The sequence below is a fragment of the Manacus vitellinus genome, unplaced genomic scaffold (genome assembly GCF_001715985.3).
Source record: "Manacus vitellinus isolate BGI_N305 unplaced genomic scaffold, ASM171598v3 scaffold_65_pilon, whole genome shotgun sequence".
NCBI classification, from domain to species: domain Eukaryota; kingdom Metazoa; phylum Chordata; class Aves; order Passeriformes; family Pipridae; genus Manacus; species Manacus vitellinus.
The window spans coordinates 842,767-867,417 of NW_021940724.1; the positions used below are offsets into that span (position 1 = coordinate 842,767).

The 24,651-nt window shown below is 45.7% G+C and overlaps 1 protein-coding gene across 1 annotated transcript in view; it reads left to right on the forward strand.

Annotated features, from left to right (window-relative positions):
• LOC108641505 (plexin-A4-like) overlaps positions 1–23,880 on the forward strand; it is a 64,199-nt gene extending 40,319 nt beyond the window's left edge. Inside the window, exon 3 of the mRNA XM_018083579.1 lies at positions 23,749–23,880. Within this exon, the coding sequence (XP_017939068.1) occupies positions 23,749–23,880 (132 nt within the window). The remainder of the gene's footprint in view (positions 1–23,748) is intronic.
• Positions 23,881–24,651: the final 771 nt, after the last annotated feature.

Consider the following 24,651-nt stretch of genomic DNA (forward strand, 5'->3'; position numbering starts at 1 on the left):
CTCGCTGCCTCTCACTTCAATATATTTAAAAATATCTTGCTCTCTGTGAGTACATCCCAACACCTCTCTGCCTCAGCAGTTTTGAAGCTCTAGTGAATTCCAACCCATCAGTGGATTATCTCTGTTTTATGGGTGCTGGATCACAAGCCTAGAGAACTCAAAAAAAAAATAAAAAATCCCTGTTTATGATCATGGCCAGGAGAAGAAATCACTCCTGCTCCTGACTCCTGGACCTCTGCTTTAAGCACATGAGCATTCTGACTACCATTCCTATTGATTTTCAATTATGGCTCAAATGGAAGTGGTTGTAGCTTTGTGTTAACCCTCAGGAGGATTTGGCCTGTCATGTCTGGCTTGGGAACAGAAGGGGAGAAATCTGGTACTGATGTGGATTTGTGGGGCCTAAACTCACTGCTGGGTAGAAATGAGTGTCACCACTGCTTGTTAAAATAACAAAATCCCTTTTTTATGGGGTTGGGTGTGCTGCTGGGGGCAATGCATGGGTGTGTGGTATGAAGGAATCGTGACTATAAACACAGAGCGATTGTGGTGTGGTTCAAAGTTATTGCTGGCATGAGCGTGGGGGATTTTTAAATTATGTGGGGAGGCTCATTTTAAAGGGCAGCTGGGCTGAACCTTGCTGGCATTATCAGAATAGTCCAGGCAGAAGGTAGATGAGAAGTTTGAAGCTGCAGAATTCACGCTTTTCCTTCCCTGATTTTTAGCTTACTCAGAGTTCTCCACTTGCTGCACTACACACACACACTCTCCATGTTTCCAGGGTGTTTTCCTCCTTGGATCTCTGAGCTTTTTGCCAAAGACAGGAAATAATGTGTCCATTCCTCTGGCTGGGGATGCAAAGGAGTTAAATAGTTTTTAGAGCCAGGATGAGATCATAATATCACAGAATTATTTGCATTGGAAGGGACCTTAAGGATCATGTTCCAACCCCTTGCCAAGGACAGGGATGTCTTCCACTAGCCCAGGTTGCTCCAAGCCCCATCCAACCTGGCCTTGGACACTTCCAGGGACCCAGGGGCAACCACAGCTTCTCTGGGCAACCTGTACCTTGGCTTCCCCCCCATCTGAGTAAAGAATATTCTCCTAGCATCTAATTGAAATCTAAATCTCTCCTCTTTTAGTTTAAAACCATTCCCTCTTGTCCTATCACTGTCAGCCTGTGTAAAAAGTCACTCTCCCTCTCTTTTATAAGCTCCCTTTAAGTACTGGAAGCCACTTCTAAGGTCTCCCTGGAGCCTTCTCTTCTCCAGGCTGGACAATCTCAGCTCTCCCAGCCTGTCTTCAGAGCAGAGGGGCTCCAGCCCTCAGAGCATCTTCATGGCCTCCTCTGGGTCCTCTCTAACAGGTCCATGTGTTTCTTATGCTGAGGACTCCAGAGCTGGATGCAGTTCTCCAGGTGAAGTCTCACAAGGGCTGAGTAGAGGTCACATCTTCCAGAGCTGTGCTGGAGATCATGACACATTCCCTGAAAAAAAAATGCCCAGACCCCCTGAAAAAGACCCCCAAACAAACAAACAAAACCCCCAAACAAACAAACAAAAAGCCCCAAACAAAAATCCCCCAAAACAACCTAAAACCCCAAACCCCACAAGGATTATTATTCTCATCAGCCCATTCAAGACTTGCAATGAATTTCACAAGGTTTGGGTTTGCCTTGAACTTGATCTGCCCTGAACTACCTCTCTGCCCATGTGTCCATCCCCTGCTTCCCGATGTGTGGATGTGTTTATTCCATAGGTTTTCCCTGAGGGCCACGAGATGTTATTTATAGCAGCCCTGCCCACAGTTGTGCAGCTGGAGCCCGTGTTGGGTTTCCATCGCCTGCTCCCCTCCTGGTGCCCCTTCACAGCTTCAGAGGGTGCAGCAGGGCTGGATTTCAGCCTGGGGTGGGGTGGTGACCCTGACCTCTCCCTGCCCTTGGCCACAGGGCTCTGTCCTCATCCTCAGCTTCCCCTGAGGCCACAGCCTGCAGGGAATGAAATGCAGCAAGGATGTGAAGTGTATCCTGCAGAATGCTCTTTGTAAGGGCTGAAGGGAACACTCTCTGAGGCAATTTTGTACATCTACACTTTCTGTGTTTGCCTTACCACTCATTGTTAATAACATTTAAAAATATAATTTTTGTGCTAATAATATTAAGATATCAAAATTTATGCATAATTTCTGTGCAGGAGCAGGGCCTCTTTGGGGTGGGCACTGTGCTGCCTTCTTGAAAATCCAGCAGATCTTTTTGGGGTGCTGCAAGTGCTAAACATCCCCACGTGGTAAGAGGAGAGGATCCCAGGTAAATGAAATGAGGGTCCTCACAGTGAAGGTAACAGGCTGCTCTGAGCTGCAGTTTTATCTCACTTATTCTCCCTGGAGGGGAGCAAGCAGCCCTACCTGCCTTTTTTCCATCCCTTATCAGCAGCATCTGGCATTATCACATTTGTTATATCTCCTCCTTCCAGTGCTGACATGAGAGGACATCTCCCAGGGTTGACAACGGGATAAAAAGTAGGGAATTAGCAAAGCCTCAGTGCCTGAGTCTCTGTGACTCTTTCCTTTCCAGTCTGAACACCAGCTCTGTGGTGTCCTGGAGCAGGAGGAAGGCCGAGGTGACCACACTCCTCCTCCCTGTTGCATGGATAACTGCTCAGCTGGAGGATGCAAACTCCCACCATGTGCTTGAGCATTACTGTCAATAACCAGTGGCTAGAGTAGTATAGAAAAATAAATGAACTTTGTGGTTTTTTTTTGGCCTGGGAGGTTGCTAAGAGCATATTTCTATTTTTTTCAGCCTGGATGTGCCTGTGGGGAGGGACGTGCAGGGGTAACAGAGGTGGAATTACAGGATCCCTTTTGAGTCCCATTTGGAAACAGCTCCCTGCAGTGGCTCTGCTTCAAACCCTCCCCCTTGTAGCTGACTCTGCATCCCGGTGGGAGGCCCTGACTTCCCAGAAGAGCTGGCCTGAGTTCATAACCTTCCCCCGCTGCCCCTTGCAGCTCCTGGAGCTGTATCTCTCCTTGGAAAAGCACTGGGAGCTTCCCCCTCCCTCCACCGTGCTGGGGAAATGCCCTTTGTAACGCTCCAAGCTTTTGTTTTTTGCATGAGCTGAGTTGGGGTGAACTTGGCAAGGCTGCCAGAACATCATGAATAAGTTAGGAGGGAAGCTGTGCTCCAAGCTCAGGGCATACACAGGCAGGGAAAGCAGGGCTGGTGCTCAAACAGCCTCCAGAGTGCCTGTGTAGTGGCATTTTTTACTCTCTTTGCACCCCGTATTGGTTGACAATCAGACCTTTCACTTAATTCAGGAGTCTTCAGTGGTCCTGTGTTTCTCCAGCCATGGCTGGTTTAGGACAAGTGATCTGCAAATCTCTCTGGCATCACCTACTGTTGGTGGAACATCCTGAGAATCCAATATCTAAGAGATTTCTTACCTCAAGCAAAACATCCTCAACCCGGAGAGTTCATGACGATTTTGTGCCTCCTCAACACCTCTGCCACCTCAGTTTCCCATTGCCCAAGGCTCCTCCTGGAGTCCCTGGTTCTCCCACTGCAAGAGAGAAATGTTTAAAGGGCAGAGTGGGCAGTGTGTCATCTCATCTCACTGCCTGAACCACAAACACACAAGGCCCCGTGATTATTTCTGTTTCCTAAGAGAAATGATTTTTCCAGGAGATGCAGCATCTGTGAGGTTGAGATGAAAATTCCCTCTTTGCTCTTCCCAAAACCACGTTTGCAGAAGAATTGGTCAAATGAGGGGCACCTTTCTCTTTCTGGGAACATCTCTGCTCCCCTTCTACCCAAGTGCTGGTGATTTTGATTTCTGAAGACCAAGCATTCTTGGTGTCAGGGATGTCTCTGTGCTGATGTACAGACACCCTGTTCTCTGCTCTCAGCCTCTGGTGTGTCAGTGGGATGTTTTTTATCCTTTTTGAAGTGTATCCCATTCTTCCTCCATGTCTCTGAGTCCCTGTCACCGTGATTTCATTCATGCAGTCCCCGGAGGGTCATTGCCAGTCACCTCTCCGCATTTATTTCTGCACAGTTGGGGCTTTGCAATGAAAAACAAAACTCTCTATCTGCTTCGTTTCCAGAGCTGCTGGTTTAGCTCCTGATTTCTTCCTTGGCTTCATTTCAAATCACAGCAGGTCAAGGAATAAGGTACATCAGTGTCCCCTCCAAAACGTGCCCTGCTCCACATCAGGACTTTTGTGACCACACACTGCTGTGTCAGGACTTGTTGAAGGGCCAGGGAGCAGAACTGGGCCATGGACAGAGGTGTAGGACTGGAAGGCACATCTTGGGTCAAATCTGTGCCCTTGCCATTGCTGGCATCACATTGTGTGGTTCTGATTGCAAACCTTGCAGGTTCCATCCTCACCTTCATTTGCTTCTTCTACTTGCCCTGCCCAAGAGTTTCTCACTGCTGGTGGGCTGGGCAGGCTGAGGGTTTATAGGGATATAGCTGGGAGAGATGGGCTGAGCTGGACCCAAACTGAGAACAGGTTATCCCAGCAAAACCCCAGCTGAGCTAAGGACTGACCTGAAGTGGACCCAGGAATGTGCCTCTTCCAGCAGATTGTGTCCTTGCTGGAGCACAGAGAGGACATCCTAGAGGTTGGGCCAAAGGGGTTTTTCTACCCTGTGTGGGGAGAGCAGGTCACCCCAGGCAAACAGAGCACGTTGCATCTCTCTGCACAAAGTTGGTGAGACCTGGATCCCCAAAATGCTGCTTTTTGCAAGGTGTCTGTGGGATGTAGCTGCCTGTTTAACAGTAATCCAAACCTGGAGTGGGGGTGAAAATAACAGCCCCAAAGCCAACAGGTTTCATAGAATCATTATCATAGGATCATTTAGGTTGGGAAAGACCTCCAAGACTGAGTCCAACCTGTGACTGATCACCACCTTATCAACCAGACCAGAGCACTGGGTGCCACGTCCAGTCATTCCTTGAACACCTCCAGGAATGGTGACTCCCCCACCTCCCTGGGCAGCCCCTTCCAATGCCTGACAACTCTTTCCATGCAGAAATTCTTCCCCATGTCCAACCTAAGCCTCCTGTTTGCTGCAATGAGAAGTGACTCCAGCCTTGGATTGATGCTCCTGAAGGAGCACACTGCCAACAGCACTTAGAAATTGCCTCTCCCGTGGCTTTTTTTTTTGTGAAGAGCAGCAAAAAATGGGCATTACAAATGTCTTGCCTGGAAGTGCCTCTGCCAGGAATATTTGATAGAGACATATGCTCACCTCACACCCCCCCCACACAGAGCAGCCAAATTTGATGAAGGGATTTATTAGTGGAGGTGCTGCAATACGTGCTCCTGCTCCTGCCTCCTTTGATTTTTGTCGTGCAGGAGAGGGTTAGTTTTGCCTTTTTGTTTCAGTTTGGTTTTTAAGTGCTTTTCTGATGGCTGCTTTACATTCTGCTCTGTGTTCTGGGGGAGCTGAGTCAGCTTTTAGCACCCATCCTCTGCTCAGAGGAATTTGCACTGGTTTTGTTTATGATTTTCAGCACAGCCAGTTCTCCTTTGCCTTTAATTGACAAGCAGGAAATGTTTCTTGGACTTTTTAGATGGCTGAGTCCATTGCTGGGACACTGTTGTTGAGGAGAGGAAGCTCATAGGAAGCTCGTGTTGTTTGAGTGATTAGCAAATAGAATATGATTTCAGTGCAAATGTATCTCTTGATACTCGAGGTGTCAAACACTCTGAGTAATGATCATGTTTTAAATATAGTTTATAACTTTCTTCTCATGCCTATCCTGCCTACTGTATGTGCATTGTGGGATATACACACAGTGTGGCTGTGTATAGATGATGTAGCTGTATAATTACACCTACAGAGCAAGAGATCTGTCTGTGTTTATTTTTAAATATTATATATATATGTGTGTGTATCTAAAGAAAGAGTTTTACACAGATGGAATCTCTTTTAGGCCCCATTTCAATAATAATTACAGCTGAATGACGCCGTGCCCATTTTATTTTATATCTTCTTTTATTTTAGCTGCCTCTAAATCACTGCTAATTTTCCAAGCAGAAAGGTCACGGCACAGATGTGAATAAACACGCCGTAAACTGGGTGTAGTAAATAAATCCACTCCTCAGGAGCAGTGGCATCAAACACAGTAACCCTGCAAGAACTGGCAAAGGAGTCTTGTCACTAATTTTCTCAATATATGAATTAATGATTGGAGTGTCTTTGATGTGGGGTTAAACTCCTGGTAAGTGCAGTGTAACTAAAGAACTCTTTTTATGAGATGGGACTTCCTATTTCTCACTGATTACACCTCAACCAGCTCTGCCAGTGCCTTCAGCTCTGACTTGCAAGGCTGTAGCATCCAGTCTCATCTTCTTTACCATTGTTTTTGACTGTTGTGTGTCTCCTGAGATTTTCCTGAGCTTGGGATCCTGGATTTGGGACGCACTGGAGGAAAAATCAATCTGTACTTCCCCTGCTCCTTGTGCCATAAAGCCCCAGTTCTGATTGTTTTTGGAGGCAGGAGATAAGCCTTGGATGGACTCAGTGTCGCCAAAATCTTGTCCTAAAACTTGCGACTGAGACAATTGTTTCAGTTTTATTTATTTAGACTCTTATTTGAAGAAAACCTGGTGGGCCACAGAGGCCTGGAACTGAGAAACTGCTCAGTGTAAGGAAATTATCAGGGAATAACAGAATGATTTGGGTTGGAAGGATCTTAGAGGTCATCCAGTTCCAACCCCGTGCCATGGGCAGGGACATCTTCCACTATCCCAGGTTTCTCCAAGCCCCATCCAAGCTGACCTTGGACACTTCCAGGGTTGAGGCAGCCACACCTTCTCTAGGCAACTTGTTCAGGAAGTTCAGGAAAAGTCTTTGACAAACACTGTCAAGGACAGAGCTTGTGCACAGGGAGGATGATGAGCTGATGGCTGTGCCAAGGATTAACTGGAGAGGGAAGGTAATCCCGAGGCAACAGGTGGGATAGCCTGAATTTGCAGGAGAGAGATCCTGTCTCAAAGAGAGGGATTTAGCTGCTAAGGTGCCAATACCTTCACAAGAGAGCAGTTTATTTTGGATGTGTGTCTGGGCAGCAGCAAGCAATTGTGGGGGCTTTTTTTAACTGACTGGGTAAAATCCTGGTCCTGTTGGAACAACTATCAGAGCAAACAGCACTAGGGATGTCTGCAGGTTGTGGCAGAGGAGTAAAGCATATTTTCTGGGGAGAGTGTTTGTGGGAGAAGGGGTATGGATCGTTCTCACCTGCTTCCATGGTGCTTTCTGCACCACTGCTCACGCACAGCTCACTTATCTCCACTTTGCTTGGTGGGGTTTTTCCCCCCTCCCTTCGAACTCCTCCCCACCAACTGTGCCAGCTCCTGGGGAAATAAAGCCTGGCCTGGCACATTTCTGTCTGCAGCTCTGCTCCTGCATGGCTGGGCTTCTCACACCTACCTGCTGGGAAGAGCAGACGTGGGAACAGCTTTGCTTTCTGCTTGGCTCGTGCGGCGCGATCCCGCTCCGAGCCCTCCGAGGCGGCGCGTTGGTGCGAGACGGGGAAGATCCTTTGTGCTGAGACGGGGTGGTGGGACAGGAGGAGCCTTGGCTTAGTGTTTCAGGGGCTGCTGGTTGAACTGGCTGCTAAAACCTTGTTTTCATCAAAGGGAAGTGTTTCTGCGGGTCAAATATCGGACCGAGATGGGGGTGCTCTGAGCTTGTCCTGTCCCACATGTCTGTGATCAAACTCCTGGCCACACTTCCTTCATAATCCCTTTCAACCCAAACCATTCTATAATTCTTTGATTCTGTCTCATCCCTTGGGGTGGTTGGATGTCTCTTTGGACAACAGCAGCATCTTTTTGTCTCACATACATTGTGTCATTTCTATCTTATACAAGCAATAGCTTAACACTGGATTTTAAGGGATTTTTTTGGCTCCAAAGGACCTCCCAGACATGTCCTTGCCAGTGCTGAGGGTTTTCAGAAGGTGAGAGGGGCTGTTGCAGGAACTCCTGAGGATCCCATCAGGGAAACCCTTGGATCCTGGCTCCTCCCTTCCCACAATATTGGAATAATTTGTGAGCAGTGAGTGAGCTGCTGTAGCTGCCCAATGCTTACGCTGCTGTTTTACATTGATAATTCATCCTGGGATCAGCATTCAGAATTAATTCAATTAAAGGGGCCTCATCATTCATTTATGAGGGAGGGAAGCTTATAAAGAGCTGTACACAGGGAGCAGCTCTTTGTGTGCTAAGGATGGAGCTGGTTTCTAGCTGGGTGCTGTGCTTGTGGTGCCTCCTGGTTTGTGGTGGGGGACTGGGTATCTCCTGGGACAGGGAGGGCATCAGACTGGGTGCTTTTTTAGTGGTAATGTCAGTAGAGGAGCCTGACCAAACACTGAGCTGTGCTTTTAGTATGATATGGGATGTTTCTGGATCAAATCCAAACCTCTTTGTTGGGGCAGTGCAGTAAAAGGATCCCCCATAGGGGTGCACAGATGTATCTATCTCTGGAATCCCTGGTTCAGCCTCTCTCCTTGCTTGAATATTCACTTGAATAATAACCTCAAATTTTCTGTCATTCCAGCTAGCTGTGTGACAAAATAAATGCTATTTCTTGGCTTTCTTACAGGATTATATTCTGCCTCTCACAGATTTTTCCTTTCTGTCCCTGTTCTCATCTGCTTCCTGCCCTTCAGACCCTCTGTCCTCACAGAAAAGCCCCTTGGTGGGGGAGTTTGCCTTGAGTTATCCAGCAAATGCTGTTCTGGCCCTGTTTTGGGCAGGAGTCCTGCTCATGGTGGGAGAATTTATCCCTCATTGTTCAGTTTGTTTAGCTGGGATGGATAAGCCTGGGGGAGACATCAGGGGAAGGATGGAATCAGGTCATGCTCTCCAGCCTAAGCTGGAGATGATCATCACAAGAACTCTTCTTCTTCCACATCCACACTGAGTGTTGTAGCAGTTCTATCATCAGGAAGAGGCTTTTCCATCTGAGGATTTGGGTTTATACCATTTGACCAACTGGAATATGGGTCTTAAGCTTTCTAGACTTACAGTGAAGATCCTGACTAGCAACTTTTCTCTTGGAGTGAGCTGGGTGGGGAGGGAACTGCTCTGCTTCTGTACTGAGGTAAAGATGAATTTTATGGGATTTGGGAAACCTGCCTGGCAGTGCAAGGATGAACCTTCACCCCTGATGCCCTCAGGAACTGGGTAAACATGACTGATAATTTAAAGTCCACCAAATGTCAGCAGGAGGGTTGTATCACCTCATGGGCAAAAGCTATCTGTGAAAATGATTTCTGGACGATTTTGCCTCAAATTGTACTTCCTTTTTCTACCGTGGCTGGTTGAGGTTTTCCATTAACCATCATAGCTCCATGCCATCTCCAGGATGCTGAGCCCAGCTCAGGATGGCAGCTGCTGGCACTCCACACCTGGAACTGACTGGACAGTTCCCAGACTCTGTCCTTTTCCTTCCTTATATCTGAGTAAAAACATAATTTTGACAGGCCAGTGATGCAGAAAATAACTTGCTGCTCTCCAACTGTTGCATCCCTTGACCCCAATTAGAATGTGGCGCATGGAGAATTGTCAGCTTCTCGCTTTCTCTCCGCTCCCCATCTCCCTGACCAAAATTCCCATTATAAAGATGACACCTGAGCGCTTCACAGGCTGGAAAACGTTGCTGACCAAACAGAGAATCAGAGCAGATCTGAAGTCCAGCTCTTTGGGGTTTTTCTGGCCTTTGTTTCTGAAAAAGGTGCGGGAAAGCTGTCAGAAAAAACACGGTTGTGGTTCTGGGTCGATGGTTGGACTTTTGAGGTCTTTTCCAACTGTAGTGATTCTATGAGATATTCCAACCTGTGGGAATATTTCCCCTTCACCTCTCTATATGAGGTTGGACCCCCAGGGTTGGCTTATACCTTGAAACATAAAATTTCAAGATATAAGCCTTGAAGCTGTAGCTGTCCCATCCCTGTAGCTGCCCAGTGTCCAAGGCCAGGCTGGATAAGGCTTGGAGTAACCTGGTGTAGTGGAAGGTGTCCCTACCCATGGCAGGGTGGGGGTGGCCTTTAAGGTCCCTTCTAACCCAAACCATTCTGTGATTCCCTGATAATTTCCTTACACTCAACAGTCCCTCAGCTACAGCCCTCCCTGGCCCATCAAATTTTCTGCAAATAAGAGTCCAAATAAATAAAACTGAAACAACTGTCTCAGTCACAAGTTTTAGGGCAAGATTTTGGTGATACTGAGTCAATCCAAGACTTGTCTCCTGCCTCCAAAAGCAATCAGAGCTGGGGATTTATGGCACAAGGAGCAGATTGATTTTTCCTCCAGTGCATCCCAAATCCAGGATCCCAAGCTCAGGAAAATCTCAGGAGACACACAACAGTCAAAAACAATGGTAAGGAAGATGGGACTGGATGCTACAGCCTTGCAAGTCAGAGCTGAAGGCACTGGCAGAGCTGGTTGAGGTGTAATCAGTGAGAAACAGGAGGTCCCATCTTATAAAACGAGTCCTGTAGTTACACTTCACTTACCAGGAGTTTAACCTCACATCAAAGACACTCCAGTCATTAATTCATATAATGAGAAAATTAGTGACAAGACTCCTTTGCCAGTTCTTGCAGTGTTACTGTGTTTGATGCCACTGCTCCTGGGGAGTGGATTTATTTACTACACCCAGTTTACGGCGTGTTTATTCACATCTGTGCCGTGACCTTTCTGCTTGGAAAATTAGCAGTTACAGATGATGCAGCCTTACAAACTTAAGCTAAAGGCATCCCTGAGGATGAGTAATGGAGTCCACAGGATGTTTCTGTGGGATTCAGGACCGTCCAAGACTGCACATGTTCCTCTACTACCCCACGATCCTGCCCTTTACATAGAGGACCCACTGGCGTCTCCCTCTCTTGCAACGTCCTATTCTCTTGCAAGCATGGCATGAACTCCCTAAAGATGAGAGCAGAGAGCAGGGCTGGACCTGTGCCTGAGATGTGTCTGACTTTTCTCCCCACAGCTCTGGACGTGGAGCTGTTGGTATCGGACGCTGGGGGCTCGTCTCAAATCGCGGCTGCCTGGTGCTCCCTGACGCACAACCTCTCCTCAGGTTATCTGTGTGTGAGGCAAGGGGATGGGAGGAGGGCACAGCTCCAGACTGTGACTCATTCAGTCTTTTCCCACTGCTGCTGTAATTCAAGTGGAAACCTCGGAAGACTGCAAAACCTTCAGGCACGCGAAGGATGCCAGGATTTGAGTGCGTATGAATGAATCCAGGGCTCGTTTCTGAACTTGGAGAAACAGGGGAGGCTTTGCTGCGATCTCGTTGCCTCATGTAGGGAGAGAACAAGGGGGAAAGGCTTCAGACTGAAAGAGAGTAGGTTTAGATTGGATATTAAGGAAAAAAAAATCTTTGCTCAGAAGGTGGTGAGATGCTGGAACGGGTTGCTCAGGGAAGCTGTGGATGCCCCATCCCTGGAAGTGTTCAAGGCCAGTTTGGAAAGGACTTGGAGCAACCTAGTCTAGTGAAGGTGCCCCTGCCTGTGGCAGGGGGTTGGAACTGGATGATCTTTAAAGTCCCTTCCAACCCAAACCATTCTGTGATTCTATGATCAATCTCCTTGAAAAACTGGAAGCATGGAGTTGGTGTTGTCTCTGTGCACTTCTAAATTAAATCCCTGATTTTGAGGGGACTAGTTGCATAGAGGGCAGTAAGAAAACATCAAACCTTCTCCTAAAGTTAAGGAGGTATTGGATTAAAGGCAAAAGGTATTGCATGCAGCAATAGCCTGAGGAATAGTGTTGGAAGAATTTGGCAGGATGCTTCTATCTGTCTTCATTTGTTGCCTTGGAACTCTGTCACCTGAATTGTTTTAAAAGCCTTGTAGATGTGGCACTTAGGGATGTGGTTTAGTGGTGGGCTTGGCAGCGCTGGGTTAATGGTTGGACTCAATGATCCTGGAGGTCCTTTCCAACCTAACAGATTCTGTGGTTCTGGGACTTTATTGTGGTTAAGCTCAGGACCAGCCCAGGGAAGCAGCTGAGCATACAGAGCACAGCAGTTCACAGAAGGACCTGCCCTCAATGTGGGGGTTCCCTCCCCCCTGGGTGTCCAGAGACCTCGTGTAATCACTGAGGATGACCCTGGCCATGGCTTTCCCTCCCTATCAGGCCATTAGGATTCATCAGCACGCTCTGGACACTGATGCTGGATTCCTTCGTGCTCCCTCTGACTTTCCCTCTGGTCTTATTAGGCAGAGGTGGAGTTGAAGGTGGAATATCCTCCCAGAATATCCATCAGGTGCTTGAGCTCAGTACACGGGTCATTGTATCTCACACTGCACTGACTTTCCTTGATCCTGCCAAAGTTGAATTTCTAATCAGGCTGGTCATCTTGACCTTCTCTGCAGTGTGGGCCACAAGGAGAGTCCATCCTCCGAGCCTCCAAGTTGGCTTATCCCTCACAGGAGCTTGCTTGGAGGCAAAGGTAGAATTCCAGAAACTCTCCAGGGCTGCAGGCAGGAAGATCCTGCTGGAAACCCAGTGAGGGAAATCCAAGCTGTGACCAGAAAGCTATCACATCAACATGTTGATTTTAAATAACTGAAGGCATAACTCATGCCCCCCACCACCCTTCTTTTCCTCTAACAGTGACAGTTCTGTCCAGTAAACACCAGCAACCGCCACCACTGCAGCTTCCCAAACAGCCCAAGGAAACACAGCCCTGCCTTTCCTTTGTATTTCTGTGTGAAAAGCAGGTGATGCTGAGACATTTTACAGTCCCAGCTCGGTGAAAATCTTTCATATAAATGACTCAGGTGATATGTGAGTGACAGGAATCGTGGTGACACTGATTGAGCTGTGGTGGCTCCACGCAGAAGACTTTTGTCTCTGCAGTTGGGATGAGTGGCAGCTAAAGACCTGCTTAATAATTTCTGCCATGAAAGAGGGGAAAATAATATGGGAGGGTGGAATTGATCCCTCTGAACTGATCAATCTCTTCCTTCATTTTCTTCTGGGCTCTGTGTTGGGATGATGAAGACTGTTCCTCTTTGAAGGACCTTGCATGACCAGCTGAGGAATGATGATGGTATGAAGGGGTTCAAAAACTCCCTCTTTTTCTTACCATCTTCCCCAGAGATCATAACCTGAAACAGAGGGAGGAAATCTGTTCTGGCAAAGAGTTCTGTCAATAAAGCCCTGCCTTTGCTCTCTGGCTGGAGGGCTTGAAATGGGGTGAAAAATCATAGCAATGTTTATTTTACAGAAGATAAGCTTTAAGCTGAATGTATTATGGTTTTTTGGCTGACAGTAATCAAGGATTTTTTTTCCTAAAATAAGAAAATAACTGCCCAATCTCCAACTTCATTTTAACATGAAAAATGTTGGTTTCTTGACAATTGTTAGAAAAAGGATTTCCGTATGAAAACCTAATGAATGGCTCAAAAGTTGATCAAGAAGGGAGATGCTAAGTCAAAGTTTTCTAGCTAGAAATAGTGATTTATTATCCAGCTATCTTTGCAAATGACAAAATAACTAATTAGATACAATTCATCATCTGAACTTCAAGCTGCCACTGGTGTAAGATAGAAGGTTTTATGAACAATTCATAGTCCCAATTTTGATCTAAATGTAGCATAGTGTGTATTGAGAGTTAGTCAAAGACACTGAGGCACTGGGAAAGGCTTAATAAGATTCTGAAAATCTGCCCCCCTGTAGATTTTTTTCCTAATGAAGGATTTGAAAAGGGCGTTTTAGAGTGATGTTTTATATGGTAGCAGTCTTTTCCCATAAAACATCAACCATAATAATTATTTTTATGCAGATCCTGAGGCACAGAGAGATTAAATGACTTTCTCAAGGTCAGACAGCGAGTCAGAGGCAGAACCAGTGAATGAATGTGAGTCTTGATTCAGGGGCTGTGGTGTGTACTCAAGTAGCCCTCACTTCTTAAATCTCCAGGCTTGGATGAACTCAAATCTTTCTGGGTCTGATGTCCCAGCATCTCCTAACCCAGTTGTTTCTGCAGGAGTGCAACCCTGGAAGTGAATAACTGCTCCCAACTATCTGTGGTTTATCCTTGGAATCAGCATGACCTGCTTGAGGATATTGATGGGTACATTGTCCTTGATGGGTCATCTCCCAGGGGACAGTTGTGATGATAAATTGCTTCTTCAGTGGCCTTTCAGTACTTAAAGGGAGTTTATAAAAAAGAGGGAGAGTGACTTTTTACTTGGGCAAATGGTGAGAGAAAAAGGGGGAAGGGTTTTAAACTAAAAGAGGAGAGATTTAGATTAGATATTAGGAAGAAATTATTGCCTGTGAGGGTGATGAGGCCCTGGCACAGGTTGCCCAGAGAAGCTGTGGCTGCCCCATCCCTGGAAGTGTTCAAGACCAGGTTGAATGGGGTCCTAAGCAACCTGATTTAGTGGGTGGCATCCCTGCCCATGTGGAGGGGTTGAAACTAGATGTTCTCTAGTTTCCAACTCCAGCCATTCTATGATTCTAAATTCTATGATTCTGAGTGACTGTGTTGTCACTCAATATCCAAGCTGAGAGTTGTGGGAAGGGATCTGGCAAAGGCTCTCCTGCATGGCTTTCTACTTGGTAAAGGCTGGTCCTAAATTTCAGATCCCCACTGGATGATACTCCCAACCTTCCGGGGGTCACTTGGAGATTAGAAATCCTTTAAGTGCTGCAACATTCCTGCCTGTAACAACACGTGTAGTGGTGGATCTTGCAGTGCTGCTGCTTCTGACCAGTTCTGGGTAGGGATTTCCATTCTGGCCTTTTTGCAAATCTCTCTGCTGAGCCAAGTTCAGCTGCACCAGGTCCCAGGGGACACATGAACTGCAGTAGTTGTCCGCTCGTTCAGCGAAGTCGAGTAATTCAGCTGCATTCCTCTCTGGACATTGTTTGGGTCTCCTGATATCTCCTCATGAATTATTAGCTATGGAAAAGACTTATTGCTAAGATATTGTAGCTGGTTTAGTCTCCTGGTCATTGCAGGTTTCCTTCCAAATTTGTTTGGTTCTGTTTTAAGTGGCTCGATGCTGGTCCTCTCGACATTTCCCCCCCGGGCCTCTCTCCTGCAGTCTGATACTTCCTGCTGTCAGGAAGTTGTTCCTCATACTCAGGCTACTTCTTATCAGTCTGTCACTTTTTCAACTCATTGGGCTAATGGTTTCCCCATTACCAGAGCTGCCTCTCTGTGTCCTTTCGCCCCAGTCTCCCCAAGGGAGCCTCTTTCTTCTTGCACTGAAAGAGGGTCAGACCAGATGACTTTTCAGTCTTTTTCTGCCCTCTTGCTCTGATTTCTTGGAGTCTCAGAGATTCTGGATCTGACCTACAAGGAACTCTGACAGCGTGTAAAAGAAGGGATTTTATAAAACTCAATCACAGAGTCATTTAGGGAAAGACCTCTAAGACTGAGTCCAACCACCAGCACTGCTGAGGCCATCACTAAACCATGTTCCCAAATGCCACATCTGCACTGCTTTTAAATTCCTCCAGGGATGGTGACTTGACCCTCCCTGAGGGCAGCCTATTCCTCAGCTTGACAACCCTTTCCACGAAAATCTTTTTCCTAATATCCAGCCTAAACCTTCCCTGGCACAACTTGAGGCCGTTTCCTCGAGTAAGCAATGAAGATATCAGAGTTCATAAATCCCACAGGTTTAGACATTCACATAAATCTGAGAATTGTATCCATGAAAGGGTGAAATCATCTTTTTCTGTCCTGGATGTACACGACTTTTTGGGGCATAGGGAAAGCCTGAGTTACTCCAGCACTGAGAATTAGTTTCTCAGATTTGCAGCGGGGTTTTCTAAGGATGTGGAGAAACAGGAAAGAGAAGGCAGGGAAAAAAAACAAAAACAAGAAAGATCAATTCTGATACTCATCCGAGGAACCAAGAAAAGGCTGAAGGCCCTTTCTCCTCATAGATTCAGTTCAGGGCTGGGACACCACTGATATCTTCCAGACACCCTGTTCATTTAAGGCTCATAAAGGCAGCTCCAGATGTGCACAGATGTTGTGTGGGGTTCTGCCCTGCTGTGCACCATCATTTGGCATCAGCAGCGCTCTCCTGCATTCCCAGCCTGCTCTCTGGAGGACACGTCACCAGCCAAGCAGCTGGACTGGAGAGGAGAACAGCAGTGCTCGGTGCTGATTAAGCAATAATGTAATTAATAGCCTCTTACCATCCTTACATTCCCAACAACGTCAGCGTGTCAGGAACTATTTACAGTGTAACTTACACAAATGTCACTTTGGTGCACTGAGCACTTCATATTTTGCAATTCTCTGCCACAGTAATAAAATCAGTCAGCCAGTCAGAAGGGAAACACACCCAGGAGATATCATTATTGATGGCACTGGGCCAGGCTTTGGATGATCTGTGTGGGAGGCACATCAGCAGAGAGAGGAGCTCATTCCTGCACTGAGATGCCCTCAGGTCTCTGCACGAGATGCCTTTGAATCCAGCTGGATGAAGGCTCAGTTCTCCAGTCAGCAAAGGGAGAACATTTGGAAGGGTTTGTCAATTATCTCCTCTTCAAGAGCTCACATTTAGCATCAAATCAGTGTGCTATCCAGGGCTTTGCACAATTTGGTTTTTAAGGACCTGAAATAATTTCACTTGTCTTGAAAAGACTGCTTCCTGCAGTAAAAGATCTTTCCTTCTGCTTCCTGTGTAACATCCTGGACTCTGGTCACCTAAAGGCCCTTTTCCTCATGAGCTGGGGGTTCTGTACTGGTACTGAATCAATGGTTTTGATGCTCTGGTGCTTTGTTTTAAAGTCTGAGATTAGCAGCTGGACATTTTGGCCTCCTTAATTGGCCATTTGCAAGGGGACCTGATCTCTGACATCACAGTCCAGGTTCATTGTGACCTTCCAGTACTTAAAGGGGACTTGGAAAAAAAGGGGGAGGGCGAGTTTTTACCTGGGTAGACATTAATAAGACAAAGGGGAATAGCTTTAAACTAAAAGAGGAGAGATTTAGATTGGATATTGGGAAGAAGTTCTTCCCTGGGAGGGTGGTGAGGCCCTGGCACAGGTTGCCCAGAGAAGCTGTGGCTGCCCCATCCTGGAAGTGTCCAAGGTCAGGTTGGTTGGGGCTTGGAGCAACCTGGGCTAGTGGAAGGTGTCCCTGCCCATGACAAGGGGGTGTAGATGATCTTTAAAGTCCCTTCCAACCCAAACCATTCTGTGATTCTGCATTTCATAGGAGTGTGAAGACACTTTACTACTGAAGGTGGCAAACCCTTATTGTTTTAAGGCAGAATACCCTGAAATATTATGAGAACTTTGAGCAGGACACAGCTCCCACTAAAAGCAGTGCAAAAATTCCTGCTGATTTCCATGGGAAATCCCAAATGGACTTTTTCTATCCTGTTTTCCCCTCTAATGAAAAGATAATTTGATTTCTTGTAAGTGTCACATTTAAACACGTTGTTTTGTTGGCATTGGTCTCTGCAGAGAGACCCTGCTCTGCAGCAGTGGTGACAAATCATTTGCTGCTGCTGTCCCTCTGCAAGATCCTAAACTTCTCCATGCAAGTCTGACACATCAGGATCCTCAGATATTTGTGAAGGTGTGTGAGACCCATGAATATGGGTCTTTATGCAAGCAAAGAATATGACAGTATTTGAAAATACTTTGCTGGGGTTTCAGATGTAACAGCAGCCGTGGCAAATTCACATTTGTCTATTAAAAAGACAAAAACACAGAGGAAAAAAGAAAAAATCCCAGCACTTGAAGGATTAAATAGTGCATTGACTGCCTAGAGCATCAAGGGCCCTTTGAAGGTCTGGATAAAAATGCACATGCCCATCTGACAAACCTCGAAGGCAGTGGAATTACATGAGGGATAGAGTTGAATTTGGCCCTTTGTTTCCAGCTTTCTGCTGTCACATTCTGATTTCCAGGCAAATCTTGTACAGAACAGGGAAATGTGGAGCCTGTTTAAACTAATACAGGTGCCTGAGCTCCTGCAAGCCCTTGAGCTCTTGCAGAAAAGCTGATGAGCAGAAGTGGTTTCAGCAAGAAATCTTAAAGGGTTCAAATCAGCCAGAAGTGTCAGTCAAGTAGCCCCACAATGCTGGGAAATCAATGCTGGATTCTCCAAGAGGAGCGTGCAGGGAAAATGATGCCATTTGTTTGCAATTCTAATACAATGAATCAACAGATCCACTTGCAAAATGTTCCTAATGAAAATGTGCATAATGGACGTGCAGAAACCCAGAGGGAGAGAGAGAGAGGGGGGTGCTGAATTTAGGTTTAGCTGCTGAAATCTGAAAGTGAGATGGGTCTGACATCCATAAAATCAAGTCCTGGGAGAGCCTGGCAGCAAAAGATGTAAATTTTTGCCAGAAAAAAAGAAGTTTTGGTAAAGAAGCAGATGTTGTTATGTAGGGGTCAATTATTTAGTAAGAACAGCAAACATGGAACCATGATGTAAGGCTGGAATGGATTAAAAATCATCTGAAAACTGAGGTCTCCTAAAAGACAGCCCCAGCACTATTCCCCTATTTTCTTTTCCTGGTAAAAAATCCAGCTTTTAGCACTGTTTGATCTTTGCTGTTGTTGGGTTTTGTTGGCTTCATTTTGGGCCTGGGGGGAGTAACTTCCATGGGAAGTGTGTACATATCAATTATTTATTGTCTTTTCCAGCGTAAGAACTGGGGACTTTCTCAGGGAATGAGATGTCAGGTTTGAAACAAATGTAAACTTGTTCTGAGGGAAAAAAAAAAACCAGCATCTTTCAGGTCACAAAAACTAATGGACTGGTAGAACCTCCTGCTGCAGGACATATTCTGGATTTAAAAAAAACAACCACAAAAAACTTCAGCGAAGTTTTCAGCGGAGGTCCATTAACTGTGAAGTTTCTACATTTGGCTTGGGACATCCCTCAGCCTAAAATGCTCAGAAGGAGTATTTTGGGTGCATATTGCTGTATTTTTACCCTTTTCCTCTGCTTTTCCCTTGGCATCTGCTGTTGGCCATTGACAGAGGCAGCTGTTTGCTCCCTGAATCTGTGACTTAGACCCAGCAAAGCCTTTCCAGGTGCCTAAAAATCCAAGGTTGTCTTCTCCCTCCTCAGTGGAGGTCTTAAAAATAGACAGCTGGCAACTTCTCCTCCAAAGGAATGGGACTGTCCGGGCTGTGTGACTGTAAGGAGTCTTTTTTAGGTTGGGGATGTATCTGAGTATGTTTTCAAGAGTGATGAGAGAGGAGATGCTGCATTCCTCCAGAATTAATCACTTTAATAAAGTTAAAATCTGAGCCAAAGCTGATGGAAGTCACTGGATTTGTCAGTCACTGAACAGGGCTGAATCCCAGTTTTTCAGTCCCCAAAGAGGGGTGTGGGCAGATTGTGTCAGGCTGTTGGCTTGGGAGGAGACAGATTGTCACCTCTGGGTGAAAAATGGCAGGTTTTAATTATTTTCAAGTTATTAATTTTTTCAGTAATACCAAGGAGAAGCAAAATCCAAACCCTCCTCCTAAGTCAGAACAAAGCAATTAGAGTTCCATAGGAAAATAGGTGATGTATCCCTGTTGGGGATCTGAATAAAACTTTTATGAGCCAGGTGACCTCAAGGATTACCTGTGATTTGTGCTCTTTTTGGGAATAGTTCTATGGATGAACAACAAGCTGGTTCTTCATAAATTTGGCCCAGAATATCTGCATTTTTGTTTTCTCAAGCATGCAAATTCGTATATTGTGACATTAAATATAGCTTGGGATGATAGGAATACTCTGCTTCCTTGGCACTGCAAAGTTCCATCAAAGAAGGGCAGGAAATTGGGTTCCCTGACCCTTTTTTCCTCCCTGGAATAACGCCTAGAAGAACAGGATTAATTTGTGTCAGGACAAGTTTCTGCTTCTGCTAATTATATTTTTTTCCCTTTAATTTTTTCCTCTTTCCCCTTTATTAGGTTTTTTCCCCCTTTCTCTCCCTCTCCCACTGCTTTCTGCTTCTTCCATTTTCTCCTTCCCCTGATGCTTCCCTAAAGGCACAAAACAAAAATGTTTCCAGCTTACATGTTTTGGATATAAGGTTTGAAAGGACAACAGAGACAGGCTCCATGACAAAGAGCATATGGATAAAACCCACGGAGGGTGGAAATAAACAACTCAGGAAGATAAACTCTTGCATATCAAGGGAATCTTGATCTCCACTTGTTTGATACTTCAGCTTCTTATCTTGTCCTCTTATGATTTCCTCTGCTTCCACTCACTGGAACCAAAAAGCCCATGGAAGGAGCTCTGATTTACAGTCATAAAGGTTGGAAAAGACCTCAAAGATCAAGTCCAAGCTTTGATGGACCTTTAGATTTAGGGCTAAAGTAAGCTGAAGTCATAGTAAGAAGCAGATTTTATTGTCTACACTGAAATTTATGCTATTCCAGGTGCCTGGTGATCCTTATTATTTGGACTGAGACAGGTTTAATAACACACAGAGTTGTCTTTCATCTTCACACAGTTGCTTTAACTGTTGGGGTCAGTTTTAGGACCAGTCCAACCCTCTGTGCCATCAGAAGCCTGAGGAAGCTTCATTTTCCCAGCTGCCAGTAAGTGTGTGTTGTAAGGAAAAGTTTTGAGGGAATTTTAAGCTTTGTGCTTCAGGTTGGAGACAGGTCTTAGATCATTAATTTCCACAGGGGAATTTTTTTATGTGATTCACAGTGAAGGTTTTGTTCCCTCTTCTGAAATGCTTTGTATGGCTTGGGGTGGACACCACATGAGACTAATCCAAGGTTTCACTGTTATTTTAGAGTATCATGGGGATGAACCACTTCCATGTGTCCAGTGCAGGTCTGGTAAAGCATCTTCTAAGCCCCAGTATCCTAATTGTCTTCAGGGTTTGCCTAAATTTTTCATGAGAGGTGGATGTGGTCTCTCAGGATCCTTTGGAGCTGGAGGTGGCTGCTATCTCCTGGGAAGATGGACAAGGGAACTGCCCTCTCCCTTTCTTTTCTTCATGCTTCCTTGTGTCACCCCTGGGAGCAGAAAGGAGACCTGCTACCCAGGGAAGAGGAAAGCAGGGTCAGGTGACTGACTTTAGGATTGTCTGGAGGGAAACTGGAAAGGCAGGGATACGCTGATGGCAATTAATTGTTTCCATCACACAGGTTTCAGAGAGCACCTGCAAAATAGATGGGCTGAAGCTGAATCCAGTGCTGGCTATTTTCAAGATAATAAAGCCCTTGGCTATCTCATGGGTTTATATGAAGGGTAAACACTACACTGAGCTATTTGACAGCAGGACCTGGGTGTTGTTATCACCTCTTGTCCTCCCTCCCCTTTAAATTTCCATTTTTATTTAAAGCTATTTTCTCTCCTCCCAGTAGATAAAAAACCTGGAGTTATCTCCAAGGTTATCACTGGCTGTCTCTTTCCAAGGTCTGTAACACAGGTTATTGGGGGAAAGTCAAGCAGCAGGGAGAATGTGAAGGAAGCTCAGAGCAGGCAACAAACAGATCTGTGTGAGAGGAGAGTTATGAGGCCTCCAGAAACCATGAGATGGAGCCTTGACTTTGGAGTTACAGACAGGAACAAATAAAGAAGGCTCCCTCTTGAATCAAATCTTTTTTGCTCCTTCAGAAAAAACCAAGCCATATCAGCCTTAGGAGAAAGGGACAGTGCAGGCTGTGGTAAATACTCAAGATGTGAGGAGGCCACGGGGAGAAGGAAGAGCTGCAGATAACTTCCTTCCTATCAGCACTTGATGAAAATTCATTACTGATGTCTCTGCTTGAGTCTGGACTTGGAGGGGTAGAGTCTGCCCTATCACAGCTCCCTCCTGGCTGGGTTACATGGCAGGTGAATAATCTCTTTCAAACAGTTGCTTTTATTCGCGGGGATTGAAGCTTCCTTTTGAAACATCAAATCCCACGCTGGAATTACGGGGGGTGTACACAGGAGAAATCAGCCTTTCTGTCGCTGCTGAATTGTTCAGAACAGGGGGGGAAAAAAAGCTCCCAGGAGCAGTTCAACTTTTGTGGAGGTTTGATAAAACCATCCCTGCTTCTTGTTGGTTTTTATTTTCTTTTAATGCTCTTCAGCTGCATCTGTAATAAAGGGAAAGGATTTCCACGGGCTGCTGGTGGGTTCTGCTGAGGGTGGCTTTGTGCTCCGTGCCATTCCCCCTCTCCTCTGATGTTCCATATGCTTTTCCTTTCTTTTATTTTAATTTTTTTTTCCTCCAAAAATCATAAACATGATGATTTTTCATGAGCACGGAAAAGCCAATAACTCAGAAGCACTTCCAAAGCCCCAGATCTTGTTTGAGCCCCTTATTTGCACAAACAAGGGACAGTCAGCAACCGGCCACGGAGGAGAGATTTGATTGATTCCATTGCAGGGAGTTGTGGTGGGTTTGGGGTTTATTTTTTTTTTATTTTATTTTGGTTTCTTTCTGTTTGTTTTTAAAGTGGAATTACTTCTTCCATTCTCCCAGAACTGTTACATTAAACTCGCCTTCCACAGGTGTAACTGTTTTCCGATTCAGTTGATGATCTCTCATCTTTAAGGGAAATTATTGTCCTCCACCGTGGTATAAATTGCATGTCAGAGCCTTTTTAGGCAGTTTCAGGCTGGTTAGTTCAGAGACAGCACTGCAAAAGGAAGGCAAATTGGGTTTTATTGGGGGACAACTTTCTTTCTTCCCCCAGTTGGCCGTGGTGTATCATAATGTAATTTCCTCTGCAGAGTCGAGTTTACCTGCTTTGACAGGCCCAGGCAAATGTAATATCCCACCAGGATCCAAGGCAGCTTTCCTGTGTTATTCACTCTTATTTACTTATTTATTCTATTTTGAAGTGAAGGTGGCTCTGACTTAATACAAAACCCACACTGAGCTCCCTGTGCTGTGTGATTGTGGAGGATTTATTCCTGTTGGGTAGAGAAAGGAGCACCAGTCCATGGCAACATCCAAGACTTTCATGTGTTGCAGTTTGTATATTCAGAAATTATTCCCTCCTTTCACTCTTTTCAGTAATTTTTCCTTTGTGTGGGACTGGAATAACCCTGGGAAGAGGGTTTACTCTGGCTCTGACTGTGCTCCCACCTTGCACTTGGAGACAAACCTTGCTCCTGGGAGCAGAGGAGATGACATGAGGGTTTTGTGAGGTCCCAGACCTCCACCTGGATAACACAGAGCTGAGATCCCAAGCTAGGACTTTTCCACTGGGAGGTGGGAAGGGCAGAGAATAGAAAGTCACAGAGCTGCACTTGTCCATAGCTTGCCAGTGGAGATTCAGGGCTGGGAGAACAGAAAAGGGGCACATGTTTGTCATGAATGATTCATAGATTCAGATGGAAAACATTCCTCTGCCTGTTTTCTCCAGCTAGTTTCCTTCAAGGGGAAAACAGGGCCAGTCCTAAAACTAATCTGCCACATCCTCAGGTATCCTGGTCTCTTTTTGCCCAAGCTGGCTCCAGTTTAGGGGGTTCATAACCTGGTTTTGTGTCTTATTTTTACATTTCCCAAAGCTGACAACACAAGTGTCCATGAAGACTTGAAAAGTCCATCAATTCTGGAGTAGTACTGAAAAGTGGATATGGGCAGATATCAGGGTTCAGATTTCAACCCCTGGACACAAACCTGAACAAAGCCTGAAAATTAAATATTTTGGGATGATAAGGAGCTTACAACTTGTAGGTAACTGTATCTTTTAAATAATAATTTATGCCTGTGCTTCCACTGCTGTATTTTTTACCCTTTTTGTTGTTGTTTCTCCCCCTCTCAGCTGCAATATCTTACTGGGGGTGGAATGATACCTGAATTCAAAGGCAAACAGATAACTGGAGATGGAATATTACCCAGCCTCATGTGGCTGAATGAATCCGGGAATTCATCTGTGTGGCTGCAGGACACATAATATTTCCTCTGGGCATCTAAATCTCCACTTCTTACCATCTGACAAAAATCGAGCCAGGACCTTTAGTCTCCACCTTGGAGACCAGAAGGTTTCCAATAAGGCCCATGGTGTAGGGAAATATGAGGAATGCTGGATCTTCCAGAGCAGGGTGTGGGATCTATGTGACAACACATTGGACAAGCTGTGATGATTTCAGGTTTTTATGTGTGCCATTGGCAGCAAATTGTTCTGAAACCTTGGTCAAGTCCCTTGATTTGATGTTTGGGTTCATCTTTTCAGGAAATGAGGCAGTTCTGTAACATGCATGTCACAAAGAGGGAATGTTGAGCTCTTCAGGGTGGAATAAGAAGTCTATACTGAAGGCATGGTTTTTTGACACTGACTAACAATATTTTGGGGATTTTTTGCTTGTTTTGGACTGGATTGTTTTTTTTTTCTCTTATGAATGTTCTAGTCTAACCTTGCTGATGCAATCTAACCCAGTAACCTAAAACCTTGTACCCGTGCATGTACCCTGTGCAATGCTGGAATCATGATGCATGAACATTAATCCCCAGCTGGTGGGCAGCATGGATTAGCACGCTGGGGGACATTTATTTCCTTCTCCTGCTTGCCTTGTGCATGGAACTGTAGAAAACCCCCACACCACTCAGGATTTTGTAACATATTTTCCTCTATTCCCAGAAGTTCCTGCTTAGATGGAGGTTTTCTCAGTCAGGCACCACTTCCAACAGTGTGCAGTGCCTGGCACAACGGGACCCTGCTCTTGGT